This window comes from Salvelinus namaycush, chromosome 5 (genome assembly GCF_016432855.1).
Source record: "Salvelinus namaycush isolate Seneca chromosome 5, SaNama_1.0, whole genome shotgun sequence".
Taxonomy (NCBI): domain Eukaryota; kingdom Metazoa; phylum Chordata; class Actinopteri; order Salmoniformes; family Salmonidae; genus Salvelinus; species Salvelinus namaycush.
In genome coordinates, this window is record NC_052311.1 from 26,758,343 (window position 1) to 26,776,977 (window position 18,635).

The window sequence follows — 18,635 nt, forward strand, 5'->3', positions numbered from 1 at the left end:
GTCTACAATTTCTGTTTAATTTGTCAATATTCAATTTTTATTCATTGATTTACTGGCCACCATTACTGTGGTTACATGTTCAGTATATGTATTGACCAGCAAACCCACTGCAGCCTACCTCACTAGCTCACTCCCCATCCCCGCTTTGGACAATTAATAGCATGACTCTCGTACTTTGCCCTTTATGGTTGATATTAACGATGTAGGGAGATATTATCTGTCTCTCTCCTATTGTGTACCGCTGTTAAATAATGTGAAAAAATAAAAAACAGGGAAAATAAGTACTTAGAACTACCAATTATTATAGATAAATATTAAAGGAAAGGGTAAACAACACTGGACTGAACCCCCTAATTGTCAAACTAATATTAATGTACAACAATATAGAAGAGACATAACTAGAGGTTATGCAATATGGGTATATATCCACTGAACGCTTCTTAGGTGTGTAATTGACATGACCAAGGAGCTATTGAAATTTTACATTTGGAAAAGTTAATGTAAAAATGTGTGAGAAATTGCCTAACTACAGGATGTGCAATGTGTTGACCCACTGAGTTGACATTCTGAACCTTGTTTGAAGTCTTTAGGTCACATGACCAATGAGCTATTGACATTTTTTAAAATGTATGTAAAAACGTATGAAAATTGACAAACTAAAGGGTGTGCAATATAGAAGAGTAGTCAGTGGACATTCTGAACCTTGTTTGATTCCAGTAGGTCATATGACCAACGAGCTATTGAAATTCAAACATGTAAATACATTTAAAATAGTGCGAGATGCAAATCGACGACAAATAAATGTGTGCAATTTGTGTCTATGCCATCGGGTTAGCTAGAACCAGTTGTGAAAGTTTCAGGAGTATAAGTAACTATTGAAATTTGAAAAATGTGATTTGTCAGTGTTGACGGTCCCTAGCTGCTGTTGGTGGACGTAAGGAAAACTACAGGCGAATATTCAACCTGAAACTGTTACCGAGGTAAAAACTACTGGAACCTAATAAGATACCCGCCATGAGTGCCCACTAAATGTGCCTACTAACAGACAAGCAAAATTAAAGCCCACACCAAACTTAAAGACAGGAAGCAAACCAAAAAGTGGAGCAAAACGAAAAACAGGGAAGACAAATTCATGTTTTTCTAGAAATCAAATAGGGAGAAAGACCTTCCCACTAACGAGATGGCAACGAGGTGACACGGATCAGTGGGCCCTATGTGCTGAAGTCCAACATCAAAACATAAATGGAAAAACCAAAGCCTGCAACAATAGGAAGATGCATAACGTGGGAAATACTGATTTGAGCATTATTGCAGACACTCATACAACATTTAGTTAATAACGTTACCCTTCGCAAGTTAGTGTCAGCTCGTGCTAGTTACTTTTCCGAATAGGAAATGACGTTAGCTAGCAATCGCACGATTGAAACAAGCTAGCTAAATAAATCTACACATTAGAAATGACGAAATAGGAAAACGCGTAGCTAGCAGACACTTCAATGTAAGTAACAAATTGTAATTTGTACCATACCTATCCGTTATTCAATGTCCAAAGCAGAAGCACCTTCACGTTGTAACTAATTCTCAGGGCGCAGCCATCTTGGATTAACCAGACACGCTGGTGAGCACGCCACCTACTGTGTTGGAGGGAAACAGGAATCGCGTTCATCTTATTCTTCGATGAGGTTTAAGGGCGGTTGGCATCCATATGCATTACCACCACCTACTAGACTGAAGTACAAGCCCCTTGTACTTTGCTTGGAAAAAAAATCAATAAAACAAATACCCTACCATCTAACACTACACTCACAAAAATAAAATATTTAAATCACACCACCCTACTCCACTACTTAAATCTATTTAGTCCTACCTCAGGCCAACAACCTGAAGGGATGGAACACCATCACTTAACACACCCTGTAACTCTTCTGATGTCAAGTCTCACACACCCAAATAACTCTCTGCAGCTGCCACCACAACCTAAATTTTCTGTGACTTATGTTCCATCCCTGCAGTACAGTTGATAACCATTAATTAATGCTAAAAATCCAATCTTACTGAAACATATCACTTATTGGCCTATCCCTCTGTACTGATACAGATCTACTACTCACACCACTCCTCTCAGGATCCCTTCCCTTTACCCATCTTCCTCTACTTTCTTCACTGCCTCAGCATATGAAAACGTATGCACTACTCTAACCCTGGAAACCTCAACCTGCCTCTCTCGCACTTCACATTTCTGATCCCCAGCCCCATGGGCACCCCTACAATTAACACATACCACTACTTTCCCTAATGTTACACATTCCTTTGTCTCATGCCCTTCTGCACATTCAGCAGAGTAGAGGAGCAATAAACACAACGATACTCTAAGGCCTACAGTACATGCTTTCAAATAAAGAAGCTGTTTAAGACAGAAGTATTTTTACTATTTTCAGATACTTTCTTCTCATTCAAAAAAAGAGATTCAAAACAAGTGACTGGCTTGAATAGAGTAGCTAGATCAATATTACTGTTTTGATGATACCCAAATATTACTTTGGTATCATCATTAGGCATAGCATTAAAGGTGCAGTGCAGTTAACAATGTGATTTCCCTTTTTTTAATTTACATTCCCACACTATGAGGTCAAAATAACACTCTGGAATCTTTAACATTTTGATAATGCTCTTTTAGTGTAAGAGCTTTTTGAGGAAAATTTTTATAAATCAGCCGGTTCAGGTGAGATGGAGTTTTTGGTCCACAGCATGACATCACAATATCATCTGATAATTCAGACCAATCATCTTTTATTTGCATATGCATCCTCCTTCTTTGATGGGGTAAGCAGGGTAGGTTTATAGCAGTGGTTCCCAACCTGGGGTACTTGTGCTATCCACAGGAAGTACTCGGGAAAACTCATGAGTGACCATAGGCCTACTGGTAACATGCACATGAGGGGGTACTTTGTGGGTTCGCCAGACAGATAAAATGTAATGTAATTTGGGGTACAGTAACCAAAAAAGGTTGGGAATCACTTCTCTAGAGCAGGGTTTCCCAAACTTGGTCCTGTGGCCCCTCCTGGGTGCACATTTTGGTTTTTGCCCTAGCACTACACAGCTGATTCAAATAATTAAAGCTTGATGAGTTGGTTATTTGAATCAGCTGTGTAGTGCTAGGGCAAAAAACAAAACTTGCACTCAGGTGGGGGACCAGAACAGAGTTTGGAAAACCCTGGTCTAGACAATTATATTCGCCAATCAGGGCTGTGTATGTAAATATATTTAAAGTTAATAAGAAAGTTATTTTCATGGACATACAGTGATGATTTAAAAATACTTTAAAAAAGACTGCATGTGGGCTTTAAAGAAACTGTCCAGTGAAATCTGACTTTTATAAGTTTATATTCTGTTTACTCATACCCAAATAAAGTTGTTGACTTAACCTATACTCATGTGGCCAAAGCACTTCGAACCCACATCTCAGACAGTTTAAAAAATGCTTGCCATTTACTCATAGAGGATGATGTCATCCTCCTGAGGAGGATGAACTGGCCAATCAGCCGTCTACATGGGTTAATATTTCTATCAACCAGTATACGCACACACTATTCTGTTGTTGGGGTACGCACACAGTATTCTAAGAAAGATAATCTGCCTTTTAATATTCTTACATTTTTGGGAAGGAAAACATTTTCACTCATATTCTAAGGTTCTATTTCATAGACATCTGGAAAATCTAAACAGTTACTTTAATTATCCATTTTTTTTGTGACCATAAAAATGCTCAACATAGAGAAACTCGTTAAAACTCATTAATCCCATATGGCAGGACTGGAAGAATCAACAGTCAGAATATACCTACCACACAATCTAAAGCATACCAGGCATATGTCTGAGGCTGTGTTAACACAGGCAGCCCAATTCAGATTTTTTTTCTCCATGATTTGGTCTTACGACCAATCATATCACATCTTTCACATCAGCTCTTTTTCAGAGCTGATCTGATTGGTCAAAAGGAAAATTGGACAACAAAAAAAATAACAGAATTGGGCTGCCTGTGTAAACGCAGCCAAAGCAAGGAAAATCTAATATATATAACAGAGCTTTATTAACAAGGCACTTAATTTTTAAATTCAGTGTCTTTGCAAGCTTTCTTTTAGAAGGCATGTGCGTGTGTAATTACTGGAAATTCTCAAAACCCAATAACAAAATATGAACAACTTTCCTCAAATGCTTCTTATTTAACACATCTCCCCATCAACTATGAAAGTGCTCAAAGTGCTCAAAGTGCTCAAAAACCTTTAGGTCAAAACTTCAACATTTTATTCAAAGTGCTCCATGTGTCCCTACCAGTGAAATCAAAGTACATTTATGCCCCCTCTGAGATTGACAATGGAGTACATCGTTAACATCTTGATAGCAAATGTTTCTATTTTCTACACTGGTAGAGGATATTTTAACTTGAATAACCTCACATTATTGTGCTGATATTGCCAAATACATAACACGTCAACTTATTTCATAGTCAACATATGATACATTTAAAATAATAGGCATGATTCACAGCATGTTTAATGTATGAGGTAAAATATACTTTTCTGGAAATGTATCATAAGATTTCTTTATTATAATACTCCAACCAAGTGTAGACTTAAAATGGGACTGTTAAGGCATGACAACCAATCAAATAAATTGTTTAATTTTCTAAAACATCAGAACTACAGTTCATTTAAAAGCATGACCTGTGAACATCTTAAAATGAGTTAGTTGGCGTTCACTTTCTGCAGGGTTATGGCACTCACATTAAGGGCATCCTCGCCCGGCAGAAGCTCTCTCAAAAGGAATGAAAGCAGCATCTATTGAAAATAAAGAGAAGCAAAAGTTGAGTCAATGTTTCTACCAAACTGTACAAGAAAGTCTAGACATATTTTTATGACATTTGACAAACATCAAATATAGAGAGCGAGCGCTGCAACATTAATGAGGACATTGACATCTCTTCCAGTGCTCGCCACAGAAACTCAAGAGGCTAAACACTCACATAGACCAGCTTCTTGTTTTCTTCACAGTCCTGGAAGAGCTTAAACACTGTCTCCATATCGGTCTTCTTCAAGATCAAATAGTTTGAATCTATAATGGAGAACATGATGTTAGTGAACTGGGACAATTCCCACATCTCCATCTTAGAATGAAAATCATAACTCTAGCAGCTGTGTTGATGAGAGTGAAAAATAGTGTGTATATCCTGTACATCTGGCATTGATGAGGTGCTGAGCTCGGTCTTTGGTCTCGTTCTTCTCCTCACTGTTGCGGTGGGGTTTAGGGCTGGTCATCTCTGGCGAGCCCTCAGGCCACTGTTTCTCACATAGGTTGTCGATATAGGAGGCCATCTGGGCATCCGTTGGGTTCATCTTATTTAAGAAGCTGTTCACTTTCCTAGAGGAGATTATAAAAAGTAATGCTGGAATTCTCAAAAGGCCAAATGTAGATCATCTTATTACTCTGTCACTATGACGAACCAGGACTGCAGTGGAAAATGGGAGAATATTTCACCTCTTACTTTTTCAATATCGGCATGACGGGTTTCAGAATCGCATCAAATATGTTCAGGAGGATGGAATTACCTGGAGGGAAAAGTAGGGCGCTTATTATTACACACTACTACAGGTGACTGATTCAAATATAAAAACATTCAAAATTACAATTTCAAACAAATTAGGAAGTGAAAACTAACCAGATATTGCTTTCAACAAATCAAAAATGGCTTTGGTTGCTTCCATTTGCTCCCAGCTGGATTGGTTCTTTTTCAAACACTGCGAGTCTTCTAATTTTGACTGACTCCCCATGTCCTTTCCTTTACTCCTGTGGATCCCTCCTGACATTTTGAAAGTGAGTTTCTCCTTTTTATTTGACTTTCCAACTAAATAACACCATGACGGACTGTCAGCGAGGTCATATTGCGAGCCTCCATTTTGACTGAAATGTCGCGGCCTACAGACAGAGTTGGTCTGGTCTTCAGGGTTGTCTGATTTTGTTTGGGCCAGACACTCCTCTGATCTGGATAGCTCTTTGTTGATCATCTTTAGGTGAGAAGTTACAGGGTTCTCCGATTCCTCTATTTTGTCCTCTGTTTTGCCTGCATTAACCAAACAGTCTGATTTCTCTACTGGTACCATTGCTTTACCTCTGCAGCACTCAATGGAATTTGGTTCTGAAGGAGAAATATCCCTTGTTTCGCCAATGTTTTCATCCAGCTTCTCAGTTGCAGTTGGGTCTGCATTCTCAGTTGTGTTGGAATCATCTGATTTGGTCCCTCTTTGAAGAGTGTTGTGCTTGTCCTGAAAAATGCAATGTGCATTGCAATACCTTTACAAATACGGACTGACTGCTTAAGATTCACAGCTGCTGTGATCTCTTAATGCACCAGCAGAGGGCATTATTTGCCATTTGTGGTGACCCATTGTGATACAAGATGATCTTGAAGGCCATGCTCAACATGTAATTAAAATGCCTACCTCATCTTCCTCTTGCCCTGGGGTCAGGAAGTAGGCCAGGCCACTGAGGAGACCCCACACTCCTCCCACATGCTCCTCTTCACTCAGCAGCTTGTCCAGAGGACACAGAAACTGAAACACTGGCTGAGTGTGGCCCATCAGAGCATCAGACACCAGCTCCTGGAGAGGGCATGGAGATTAAGACATGCATTTTTTATTATACCATGTGCATTTCTGCTCGTGTCTGAAGTGGGCCAGTGTACCTGTAAGAAGAGCTTGAGGGACGTTCTGGCTTCTCTAAAATCCTCGCTGTTACCCTCAGTGCTTGCCTCTAACACGGATAGGGAGGGTAAATTAGCAGAGTCCTACAAAACAAAAAACACACAAACCATGAAAGATATTTAAGAATGATGATGTGTGACATAATTATATGATATGGCTCCATAGAGGATGCAAAAGAGACTACTGTCAAAAGAGACTACTGTCAAAAGAGACTACTGTCAAAAGAGGGTGCACTCAGACTATTAGAACCTGCAATGCAATCTAATTGTACAACATCCATAAGATGTCAGAGATGAAATTAAACAGTGCAGTATCTGATGCATTCCAAACTCCTACAGCAGTCTGTTCTGACAACAGCACTGTGTTTTTCTGTAGGGGTGGTTACACTTCTATAAATATGTAACTGGATGCATTGGTCCCATTTCTCAAAAACCTTTTACACTGATTCAATACCAAACTGCATAGTGGCTTTACCTCATTTCAATGGCCATGAGGTTACATAGTAAAATGGTACCTAGTGGAACACAATTGCAACAATACAATCTCCCTCTTCATCCATCTCTAACCTGCCATAGGTTGCAGAAATGGATGATGTCCGTCTGGGTCTTCCTTACGTCCCAGTGAAGGTTCTCAGGGTTGTCCCTCTCCTCTAGGTGAACTGTAAAACACAGCCCCTCGTTTTCCCTCTCCATCTGCAGACAGTAACATCTTACTTTACACACCATTCTGGCGCAAACGTTAATAGATAACAGAACGACCAAGGACATGTCTTCACAAAACTCACTTTCATATTGAGCAGTAGTTGCATTCCACAGTGACTTGTGTGTGATTTGTGACTCACATGAGGGACGCTGACAGCCCAGTGGCCAACCCGCCACATCTCATATGACAGCTTGAATTCCATCATTTCTTCTTGCACGCTGGTCAAGTAGCTCTCCAGATCACCATCCTCCTGGTGAACCAAACCAATTACAAAATCTAACGTCAGCCGTGTTACGTTTCAACCTCAGAGGGCATCCAGAAATAAGGCTTTCATGTTTATCTTCTATTGGATAGATGGCAAAACATGTACTGTCTGTAATATATCAAATAAAATTGATAAAAATCTATAACATTTCCTATGAAAAAGATTAGAGCAGAGTGAATAGTGCAGTGCTGACTGCAGACCTGCTCTATCTGGTGCAGTGTCCTTACGCTGTCGGGGTCCTGCTGGCTCTGGATGGAGCACTCCCGGCTACTACCTTCACTTTCCTTTGATGGACAATCCTGGATAGACTTGGCTCTGACCACCAGCACCTGCTCCTTTTTCTTCATCTTCTTCCTTTTATCTTTCTTCGATTTCATCTTGTCAAGGATTTTAGACCAGCCTTCCTTCAATTTGTTGGCTGGAAAAACAACACGTATCCAATTAGCTAAGTTTGCACATTTCCGTGGCCTTTACTGTGTCACAAGTTGACTGCAAACTGAAATAACCTTAAGGCACAGGGGAAACAAAACAAACATAAAAAAATCTAAATAAAACATCACGGCACAAACAGAAACAACTGGACACAAACTAAATTAACTTTATTTTGGTCCATTGAATGCTGTTTGTGCCAAACAAAGTGTTTCAATTTAGTTATTGTTCCAAATAAACACACCCACACCTTTCTTTTTGGACTTGCCGTCACCGGTTTGAGCATTCTCGGTTTCTTCCAGTGTTCTAAAATGGCAACCAAACAAAATCAAAGCACAATTTATTTATTGGTGTTCTCGGCACATCACCCTAACAACACTGAAGCGTGTCAACCAAAGACAAAAAAAGAGAAGCAGCCTGGTAAGAAAAGGGTCACTCACGCTTCACTAGCCTGGCTCTCCAGGGTAGCTGGAGAGGCCCTGTCGGAGTTAGACTCACACAGATCTTCCACAGAGCTCTTGGGGGTCACTCCAACCAGCTGACTCACCACCAGCTGGTTGAGGTTGTCAGGGTCTGATAGCCACCGCACCAGCAGGTCCAGCACTGAGGGCATGGATGACAAAGTCAATGTGAAGGGCTATACAGAATAAAGTCTTATGGTAGGACAAAGCCATGTTCAATATACATAGGAAAAACACACACACAGTCTCAGAATTACTGTGACACTTTCCACTGGTTTCACTTTTATACTAATGGACACCTCCAGTATCCCCCACTGTCCATGTCTCCCGGGCAAAAAAAAGTGGTGATACATTTCAAGGCTCATTTAATCCAATAAAAGTTACAGATGCAGAATATAGAAGTTAATATTTTATCTACAACAGTAAAATCCCTTACCATTACTAAGCCACAAATGTAATTGTTCAACTCATTTCACCGACTCCCGTGATCAGAGCCACCGAAGGCCACTAACCATTATCAGTAGGTTTCGATGATAACACACTGTTTTAGCTTCCCTCTAAGGAGAGCCCTTATTTTAGTAGTAGCACAGTATGTGCAGTATCTCTATCCATGATGGAATGATCATGTTTGATGCTAATTTATTCTCCTTTTCAAAAGTTGAGCAATGAGAGAGAACTGAGGCACTGATAGGCTTATGTTGTGGGGTTTACCTTTTAAGGCAACAATCTCATTTAAGGCACAGTGGCTGACTGCCAGTCCCCATAGAGACTGAGGGAAAAGGTTTCGCACCAGTGCTTCAGAGAACACTCTTAGAACTTCAACCTCCTCTCCCCTAGAGCTGAACAATGGTTCTCTGAGACAGAGAGAGCCAAACAGACAGAGACAAAGTCAATTTAAAAAAGCCTTTTTGGACTAATGACAAACAGAGTATTACTTTGTAGATAAATGACATTAGGACAGAGCATTACAAACGTATTAGCGATAAATTCTATCACCTCAATACAGGTCATTGTTCCAACATGTGAAAACATACATAGATTGTGACCTAGCTAGGGAACTATCAAAAACATGCATTATACCCAATAAAAAAGTTTGAATTTCAGAACTTTGATAATGATTTATCCTAAACATTAAAATATACATAAACCAATTCAACAGTATAGGCAAGTGATATAGCTGGAGAACGGCAACTTAATACCTATTCTACAAGTGACTTCAGGAGAGCCGCATTACCTATCAGACTGTTTGGCACTATGGAGGTGCTGGGTCAGGATGCGAATGCAGCCCACACTTGCTGCGCAGACATCAAAGTCTTTGCCTCTGCTGATGACTTGATCAATGACTTGGTCAAACTCCCTCCACAGCACCTCGTGCAGGAGCTGACTGTCACAGGGCTCAGGGACGCAGTACCAGGGGAGGACTAGCTGGGCGTAGGCACACTCAAACACTGAGAACACACATTCAAAATCAACCCAAAAGCAAAACAGCTGCCATGGACAAAAAAAACAGAAATTTAAAAGAGCCCTGAGTATTGTAAGCAATAAGCTAGGCTACATATTGTACTTACATATTGTGCAGTTTGAAGTGAACTGTGTTCATTTTAGCAGGATTGTCAAAACAACTTCCTGACAGAAAACAGTCCAAACCTGTCTGAGTATGCCGTATACAAAATATGCAAACTAAGTTGTTCCATTTCCTCTTTCATACACAACCACAACTTGGTAAAACCTCCACTTTCCATATTCCAAAGCATAGCACATTGAAAAGGGTGTGGAATGTCTATTCCCCCAACATCTTTGATACCCAAGCCCCTCCCAGATCATGTAGCATCAGATATGTCTGCAGCCACATTTGCTGTCCTATTCAATTGTCGCAGAATAGAGACCTACATTTGGCTGACCATATATCACTAAAACAAAAGGCAGAATCTCGTCACAAAATGTTTCAGTTATTCGTCCTTGTCACTAACTGATCTTAAGAACAGACACTTCTTTACAAATCTTTCCTCCTGGAAGAAAGCCTGACAGGATGATTTACAAAAACGTTCTACGTTAGAATGGCAAATTCTGTAAGGCCCTCAGCTCATGCTGAGCACAACTACACACCTTGCTGAAGAGACCTCCTCACATGGGGAAACTGTGTCTCCTGTGATGTTTTAGCTTTAGTGCTTCTTGTATCAGTCACACCACAACCTAAATGTTCATCCTTTAGTGTTTCCTGAAAAACAAATCAGAAAGGACTATAGTGTTTTGACATCATTCATTCCTTACCATGTAGATTAAACCAAGTAGAAAGATGGCACAAGTCCAGTCCCTATAGCATGTGTACACAGCAATAAACCAGCTAAACTACAAAGAGTAATGTGCATGTTAGGTAGAGCTTCACCTTTGTGTATGGCTACACCATGAGGGACACCATTATTTCTCGGTTGTTGTCATAGCACCCCTTTCATTGCCAGTGTGTATATTCAACTCTCACCTTATTTCCCGTCCACTAGCAAAAATATGGACAATTTTCCACCAGCTTTATAGGGCATGAGGAGGTCGGTGTCAAGAACATGTCATTAAAATGTTGTCATAAGTTTAGTGTCACTTGACACCACAACTAAGTTACCAGACAACAGTAATCGTTCATGGTCTAACGATATGTAATAGATCACAGACTGACAATCCGTTAAAATATTAAAATGTTTGCTGGTATTAATGACATGATCCATAAGCTTGTTTCATTGTGTCATTTTATCAACAGAAGTAACGTGCATGGCTCACGCCATGTTACATTGTTGCGATAATGATTTCTAAGACAGACGAAAAAATAACAACTGCAATTGATTAGTCAATCGTATTAAATGTATATAACGATTTAAATTACCTGAAATGAGTTGTCTTCAGCCACATCGTATGTTTGAGTGCCGCTTTCCCGTCCGGTCTTTATGAAGAAATTAGGGGTTGATGGCCAAAATAGTAAACACAAAACTATTTGAGCCACAACCTGTCCGCAGTCCGAGAAATACCAAACAAGCCCAAGAATCATGGCGATAGAGAAGCGCCAAATGTACATTTTCTATCTTTACAAGACACCAGTAACATTCCTTCCACTACGAAGTTTCCATTCGTGTAGCTTTTCAGACTTAAAATATAGATCTTTATCAACAAAAACATGAATTCATGGAGATATGGCAAAAGCCATTTTCAACTTGCTTGTCCTTTGTCTTAAAAAAAAACAAAAAATTAAGAAGAAAAAAAAACAGTGCACCCAGAGGAGGGCACTGATTGGTCAGAGTGATGCTTTTTACTCTTTGGGTATCTGCAACTGATTATGGCATGGCATGCTATTTATTGGCCATAGTTGGATCAACTGAGTTTGCCAAGATTTGTTAAAATTCTAAAATAATTTAAAACGACTGACAAAGGTAAGTCTGATGTAGCATGCGCCACCTTTTTTCAGAGGCGAATGGAAAACAACAAAACTAAAACATTTAAGATCACATTTTTCCCGGCTCAATTTCTTTCACTTCTTTTTAACCACGAGTTTTTTTTGCCTACCACAAATTTGGAGCAGATGGACTGGGGCTTAATCCAGTGATCCCCTGGGTGAGTGCTTAAATTCTGGACCTCTAGGTCAGAGACCAAGGTAAAATGTGTTTTATACTGGATATTCCGGTTTCTCTCGTCAATAGCTATTCAACCAAGCATGCCATGACTATGAAGATGGTATATGCTATATGACGTCTGGACCTTTTTGGTTTGTGTAAAAAAAATATCTATCTCTCTCTATCATATATATATATATCTCTCTCTGGGGAGGATGGACAAATATCCACATTTTTATATATAGAATATATTTTTTGTTATGTTACATTAAATCGTTTTTTCCCCGCATCAATCCAATGACCAAAATGACAAAGCAAAAACAGTTTTTTTTTACATTTTTGCAAATTTATGAAAAATAAACACAACAAACTGAAATGTCTCATTTACATAAGTATTCAGACCCTTTACCCAGTACTTTTGTTGAAGCACTTTTGGTACTGATTACAACCTCAAGTCTTCTTGGGTATGATGCTACAAGCTTGGCACACCTGTATTTGGGGACTTTCTCCCATTCTTGTAAGGGAAGTGTCGCTGCACAGCTATTTTCAGATCTCTCCAGAGATGTTTGATCGAGTTCAAGTCCGGGCACTGGCTGGGCCACTCAAGGACATTCAAAGACTTGTCCCAAAGCCACTCCTGCATTGTCTTGGCCGTGTACTTATGGTTGTTGTCCTGTTGGAAGGTGAACCTTCTCCCCAGTCTGAGGTTGAGTGCTCTGGAGCAGGTTTTCATTAAGGATCTCTCTGTACTTTGCTCCGTTCATCTTTCCCTCGATCCTGACTAGTCTCCCAGTCCCTGCCACTGAAAAACATCCCCACAGCATGATGTTTCCTCCAGACGCTTGGCATTCAGGCCAAATAGTTCAATCTTGGTTTCATCAGACCAGAGAATCTTGTTTCTCATGGTCTGAGAGTCCTTTAGGTTTCATTTTGGCAAACTCCAAGCGGGCTGTCATGTGCCTTTAATGAGTGGCTTCCGTCTGGCCACTACCATAAAGGCCTGATTGGTGGTTCTGCAGAGATGGTTGTCCTTCTGGAATATTCTCCCATCTCCACAGAAGAACTCTGGAGCTCTGTCAGAGTGACCATTGGGTTCTTGATCACCTCCATGACCAATGTCCTTCTCCCCCGATTGCTCAGTTTGGCCGAGCGGCCAGCTCTAGGAAGAGTCTTGGTGGTTCCAAACTTCTTCCATTTTAAGAATGATGGAGGTCACTGTGTTCTTGGGGACCTTCAATGGTGCAGAAATGTTTTGGTACCCTTCCCCAGATCTGTGGGGAATTTCTATTAAATTTGCAAACAATTCCAAAAACCTGTTGTCACTTTGTCATTATGGAGTATTGTGTGTAGATTGATAAGGAAAAAAACGATGTAATAATCTTTAGAATAAGGCTGTAACGTAACAATGTGGAAAAGTAAAGGGGTCTGAATACTTTCCGAATTTGCTGTATATACACTACATGACCAAAAGTATGTGGACACCTGCTTATCGAACTTCTCATTCCAAAATCATGGTAATTAATATGGAGTTGATTCTCCCTTTGCTGCTATAACAGCCTCCCCTCTTTCCACTAGATGTTGGAACATTTCTGCAGGGACTTGCTTCCATTCAGCTACAAGATCATTAGTGAGGTCGGGCACTGATGTTGGGTGATTAGGCCCGGCTCAAATCAAATCAAATGTTAGTCACATGCGCCGAATACAACAGGTGTAGACCATACAGTGAAATGCTTACTTATGAGCCCCTAACCAACAAAGCAGTTTAAAAAAATACAGATAAGAATAAGAAATAAAAGTAACAGTCTATGACTAGAGTGGCTGGAGTCTTTGACAATTTTTAGGGCCTTCCTCTGACACCGCCTGGTATAGAGGTCCTGGATAGCAGGAAGCTTGGCCCCAGTGATGTACTGGGCCGTTCGCACTACCCTCTGTAGTGCCTTGTGGTCGGAGGCCGAGCAGTTGCCATACCAGGCAGTGATGCAACCAGTCAGGATGCTCTCGATGGTGCAGCTGTAGAACCTTTTGAGGATCTGAGGACCCAAGCCAAGTCTTTTCAGTCTCCTGAGGGGGAATAGGTCTTGTCATGCCCTATTCACTACTGTCTTGGTGTGCTTGGACCATGTTAGTTTGCTGGTGATGTGGACACCAAGGAACTTGAAGCTCTCAACCTGCTCCACTGCAGCCCCGTCGATGAGAATGGGGGTGTGCTCTGTCATCTTTTTCCTGTAGCTCACAATCAACTCCTTTGTCTTGATCACATTGAGGGAGAGGTTGTTGTCCTGGCACCACACGGCCAGGTCTCTGACCTCCTCCTTAAAGGCTGTCTCGTCGTTGTCGGTGATCAGGCCTACCACTGTTGTGTCATCGGCAAACTTAATGATGGTGTTGGAGTCATACCTGGCCGTGCAGTCATGAGTGAACAGGGAGTACATGAGGGGCCCCTGTGTTGAGGATCAGCATGGGGGATGTGTTGTTACCTACCCTTACCACCTGGGGGCGGCCTGTCAGGAAGTCCAGGATCCAGTTGCAGAGGGAGGTGTTTAGACCCATGGTCCTTAGCTTATTGATGAGATTTGAGCGGTGTTGAACGCTAAGCTGTAGTCAATGAATATCATTCTCACGGAGGTGTTCCTTTTGTCCAGGTTGGAAAGGGCAGTGTGGAGTGCAATAGAGATTGCATCATCTCTGGATCTGTTGGGGCAGTATGCAAATTGGTGTGGGTCTAGGATTTCTGGGATAATGGTGTTGATGGGTTTGAGGTCAGGGGCTATGTGCAGGCCAGTAAAGTTATTCTACACCAATCTCAACAAACCACTTCTGTATGGACCTCGCTTTGTGCATGGGGTCATTGTCATGAAACAGGAAAGGGATTTCCCAAAACTGTTGCCACAAAGTTGGAAGAACAGAATCTTCTAAAATGTAATTGTATGCTGTAGGGTTAAGCTCTCCCGTCACTGGAACTAAGGGGCCTAGCCCGAACCATGAAAAACACCCCCAGACCATTAGTCCTCCTCCACCAAAATTACAGTTGGCACTATTCATTGGGGCAGGTAGTGTTCTCCTGGTATCCATCAAAACCAGATTCATCCATCGGACTGCCAGATGGTGAAGCGTGATTCATTACTTGAGAGAACGCGTTTCCACTGCTCCAGAGTCCAATGGCGGCGATATTTACACCACTCCAGCCGCGCATGGTGATCTTAGGCTTGTGTGTGGCTGGTCGGCCAGGGAACCCCATTATATGAAGCTCTCAGTTATTGTGCTGACGTTCATGCCAAAGGCAGTTTGGAACTCGGTAGTGAGTGTTGCAACCGAGGACAGACGATTTATACTCGCTACGCACTTCAGCACTCGGTGACCCTGTTCTGTGAGCTTGTGTGGCCTACCACTTTGTGGCTGAGCCGTTGTTGCTCCTACACTTTCCACTTCAAAATAACAGCACTTACAGTTGACCGGGGGCAGCACTAGCAGGGCAGATTTGACTAACTGACTTGTTGGAAAGGTGGCATGCTATGACAGTGCTACGTTGAAAGTCACTGAGCTCTTCAGTAAGGCCATTCTACTGCCAATGTTTGTCTATGGAGATTGCATGGCTGTGTGCTCGATTTTATACACCTGTCAGCAATGAATCCACTAATTTTAAGAGGTGTCTACATACTTTCGTATATTATTTTTTATTTAGGGAGGGGGTCACAAAGCATGCCATGACTTTGAAAAGGATATTCTCAGTCAGTGTGGAATGGAAAACATTTTTTTTTAAATCTTCCCCTGATTCAGAATATATTTTTATAGTAATGGCACGCTTTGTGTAAGAGGTGTTGAAGATTAAATATTTTATTTCAAAGTGGATTATTCTCCATCCACCCGATTCAGAATATAACTCTTCATAGTCATGGCATGCTTGGTTCAATAGCTATTGAGAGAACCAAATAAATCTGATTTGACCTCAGCTAGGCTGTAATACCATGTAAGTCCATGTCTAGTAGTACATTCACATACAGGGGGGATAACATCTCTTTGTCCCCCCCCCCAAAAAAAATCCTTATGTTTTCCCATCAATGTTTTAAAGTTAATTGGATATTACGACCATAATGACACTTTTTCCCCCCTTGGTGGATCCAAGCCTGTGCTGTATTTTTGTTTAATTAACCACAAATTGCAAGTGTAGTGCCAAACAGAGATCTGAGACTGTTCAGGATGTGCGGCCTGAACTGGGCACTGATCTGACCTATGGACAGGCTGACCTATGAAAACAATTACGTGTTATGGCTACATGAACAGTTGTACAAGTGCAGCTTCGAAACATGAAGGAGACCACTGATCACCAGGCCAACCAAAGTTGCTATGGTTTTTTAAATTTGGTATGCTTAATGGCCGCAATATATTTTTGTGAGCAAGTTAAAATCCTGGGAATCTGTTACACACTAACTATACCTTTCTCAATAAGATACCTCATTAGCACAACTCTTACTTTATCATAACCCAAAAACTAAGGACCATTGTTTTGTTGTCATGAGACTTTGTAAACAAATTATATAAATTTGTAAACAAAAAAATTGCTCAAGGAATTTCATTTGAGCACTATAGATTTATCATAGAAATAAAATGCAAAATGTCAAGGAATGCTTTTGCTCCACTTACGATTTTGTTGTTGGTGACCCATTCTACCAACAGTGTATAGAAGGGAATAGATCAAATGCAAATAACAGATTCACCACATGATGTCACTCTCTCCATTTCTATGAGCTGGCAGGTAACCATGAACCATACTGGCGATGGTAAAACGGTGCATAAAAAGACGTTCAGATCCTACATGTTTACTTAACTCTAAGGTGCTGTAGTGAAGCAGCTCATTGGCTATATATATATTTGTATTTATTTATTTAAGTCACCGATCTGATTTGAAACCAATGCTGCGGTTCCATAATCACATTAATTTCATTTCAGTGACGAGCAGAGACGTGTAAATGACGTCATTCAGCAGGACAGGATTATGAAACCGCAGCAGAGCATATGCCCCCAGTGGTGATGAGTAATCTGCTAAAACCATGTGATCCATCAGCAGGATCTGTTCTTTGACATTAGGTTGACACCCGTTAAGGGCAGATCAAACCAGTTTCACCTGTAAATAACCTTACTGCAATAATCTGCCTCTTACATAACAGCCCATACTGTGAGTAATTGTAATATTGGTTTTAGTGTGGTTCTCTTTCAATCTGCAATAGACCATAAGACACTAAAGTTTAGAAGTCCAAAGGTGTGGTACTACTGAAAGCATGCTTATCTGAGCTCTCACCAATGACCTCATGGGTGTTACCTAAACGACTCACATATGCCTCCTATTTCAGCTGTAATGATGCAGAAGTGGAAAGGGCATGCTGAAACATTTGAAGTTACTTACCAACGATTTGGGTAAATCACCAGTCAGGACCATATTTGGTGTGTCACTAAAGCAATGCTGATGCCAAGGATGACTTCCTAACTCCCAGCAGCCCAAGGAAAATTAGATACTCCATACCCTGCTGGGTAAATCATGTGTAATCTGAGAGGCATTGAGAGCTAAATTAAGAGTGTCCTCCATTGAAGAACATTGTAGACAATACCATGTCTACAAAGAGCATGACATTGGCCTGCCTACTCCGGTAGTTTACATTAGCTGGTGAAAGTAACCCAAGGACAGGATTACAACCGGATATTGCAGCCAGCACTGATGTCCCGAAGTCTTAACGGTGTAGTTGTGAAAAGTTAAGGCGCTTTCTGACTTCTTGATGACATGAGTTTGGATAGGCTCCCATTTAACAGCTGCCGCTATCTGGAGGAATTTCTCAGCAATGTCCCTAGTGCAGGATCGAGTCTCAGACTTAATGTCAGCACCCACTATTTCCTAGTACTTTATTCCAAAGTTCACCCAACATTTTCCAGCTAATTTCTCTAAAAAGGGAGGGTTGAGTTTGCTACTCTGCAGTCTACTTGCTGGAGCAGTGTAGATTGGCACCCAGTCAAACTCACGTTCAACATCAATCTTTGAGCAGGATTGTCATTTTATAAACAGTTGGCTCCACAAACAGGTAACGGGCCAGCATCCAGCTTGAGAGAACGAAGAGTATATTTCGAAGCCTGAAGTAATCCACTTCGCAACAGATAATCCTAGCATTCCTCTCAGAAGTGGATGTCAGTTACTTCGTTTGAGTAAATTCTGCTCAAATATGCTTTTTGAGCCAGGTAAAAAGCCACAGACTTCATGCCACAAGACTCTGTCGCAGTTTCTCACCGTCCATGTTTAGAACCTTATCACCAGTTTATAGATTACACCCACCCAGTCCAAGCGCCAGTCAGCTGACTTTGGCTGGAGCCCAACCATAACTGTCAAGGACAACCCAGCTCTTAAGATTACACCTCAACGAATAAGACACCAGCTGGCTCTCAA

The 18,635-nt window shown here is 41.0% G+C and overlaps 2 protein-coding genes across 3 annotated transcripts in view; both read right to left on the minus strand.

Moving 5' to 3' along the window:
* mrpl11 (mitochondrial ribosomal protein L11) overlaps positions 1 to 1,621 on the minus strand; it is a 57,352-nt gene extending 55,731 nt beyond the window's left edge. The window contains exon 1 of one of the 2 annotated variants that reach the window (XM_038993855.1): positions 1,529 to 1,621. The gene's annotated coding sequence lies outside the window, so the exon portion shown is untranslated. The remainder of the gene's footprint in view (positions 1 to 1,528) is intronic. The other variant, XM_038993854.1, reaches the window with a different exon arrangement.
* Positions 1,622 to 4,155: 2,534 nt separating this feature from the next.
* si:rp71-46j2.7 lies at positions 4,156 to 18,481 on the minus strand. The gene is made up of 16 exons (XM_038992992.1): positions 17,610 to 18,481; positions 10,722 to 10,833; positions 9,850 to 10,063; positions 9,327 to 9,469; positions 8,595 to 8,757; positions 8,405 to 8,460; positions 7,926 to 8,143; positions 7,600 to 7,710; positions 7,325 to 7,450; positions 6,740 to 6,841; positions 6,498 to 6,656; positions 5,717 to 6,320; positions 5,543 to 5,606; positions 5,234 to 5,418; positions 5,024 to 5,112; positions 4,156 to 4,838 (listed from the first exon to the last, which is right to left on the minus strand). Exons 1-16 carry the CDS (start codon positions 17,640 to 17,642, stop codon positions 4,746 to 4,748), a joined length of 2,472 nt encoding a protein of 823 aa, XP_038848920.1. The 5' UTR covers positions 17,643 to 18,481; the 3' UTR covers positions 4,156 to 4,745.
* Positions 18,482 to 18,635: the final 154 nt, after the last annotated feature.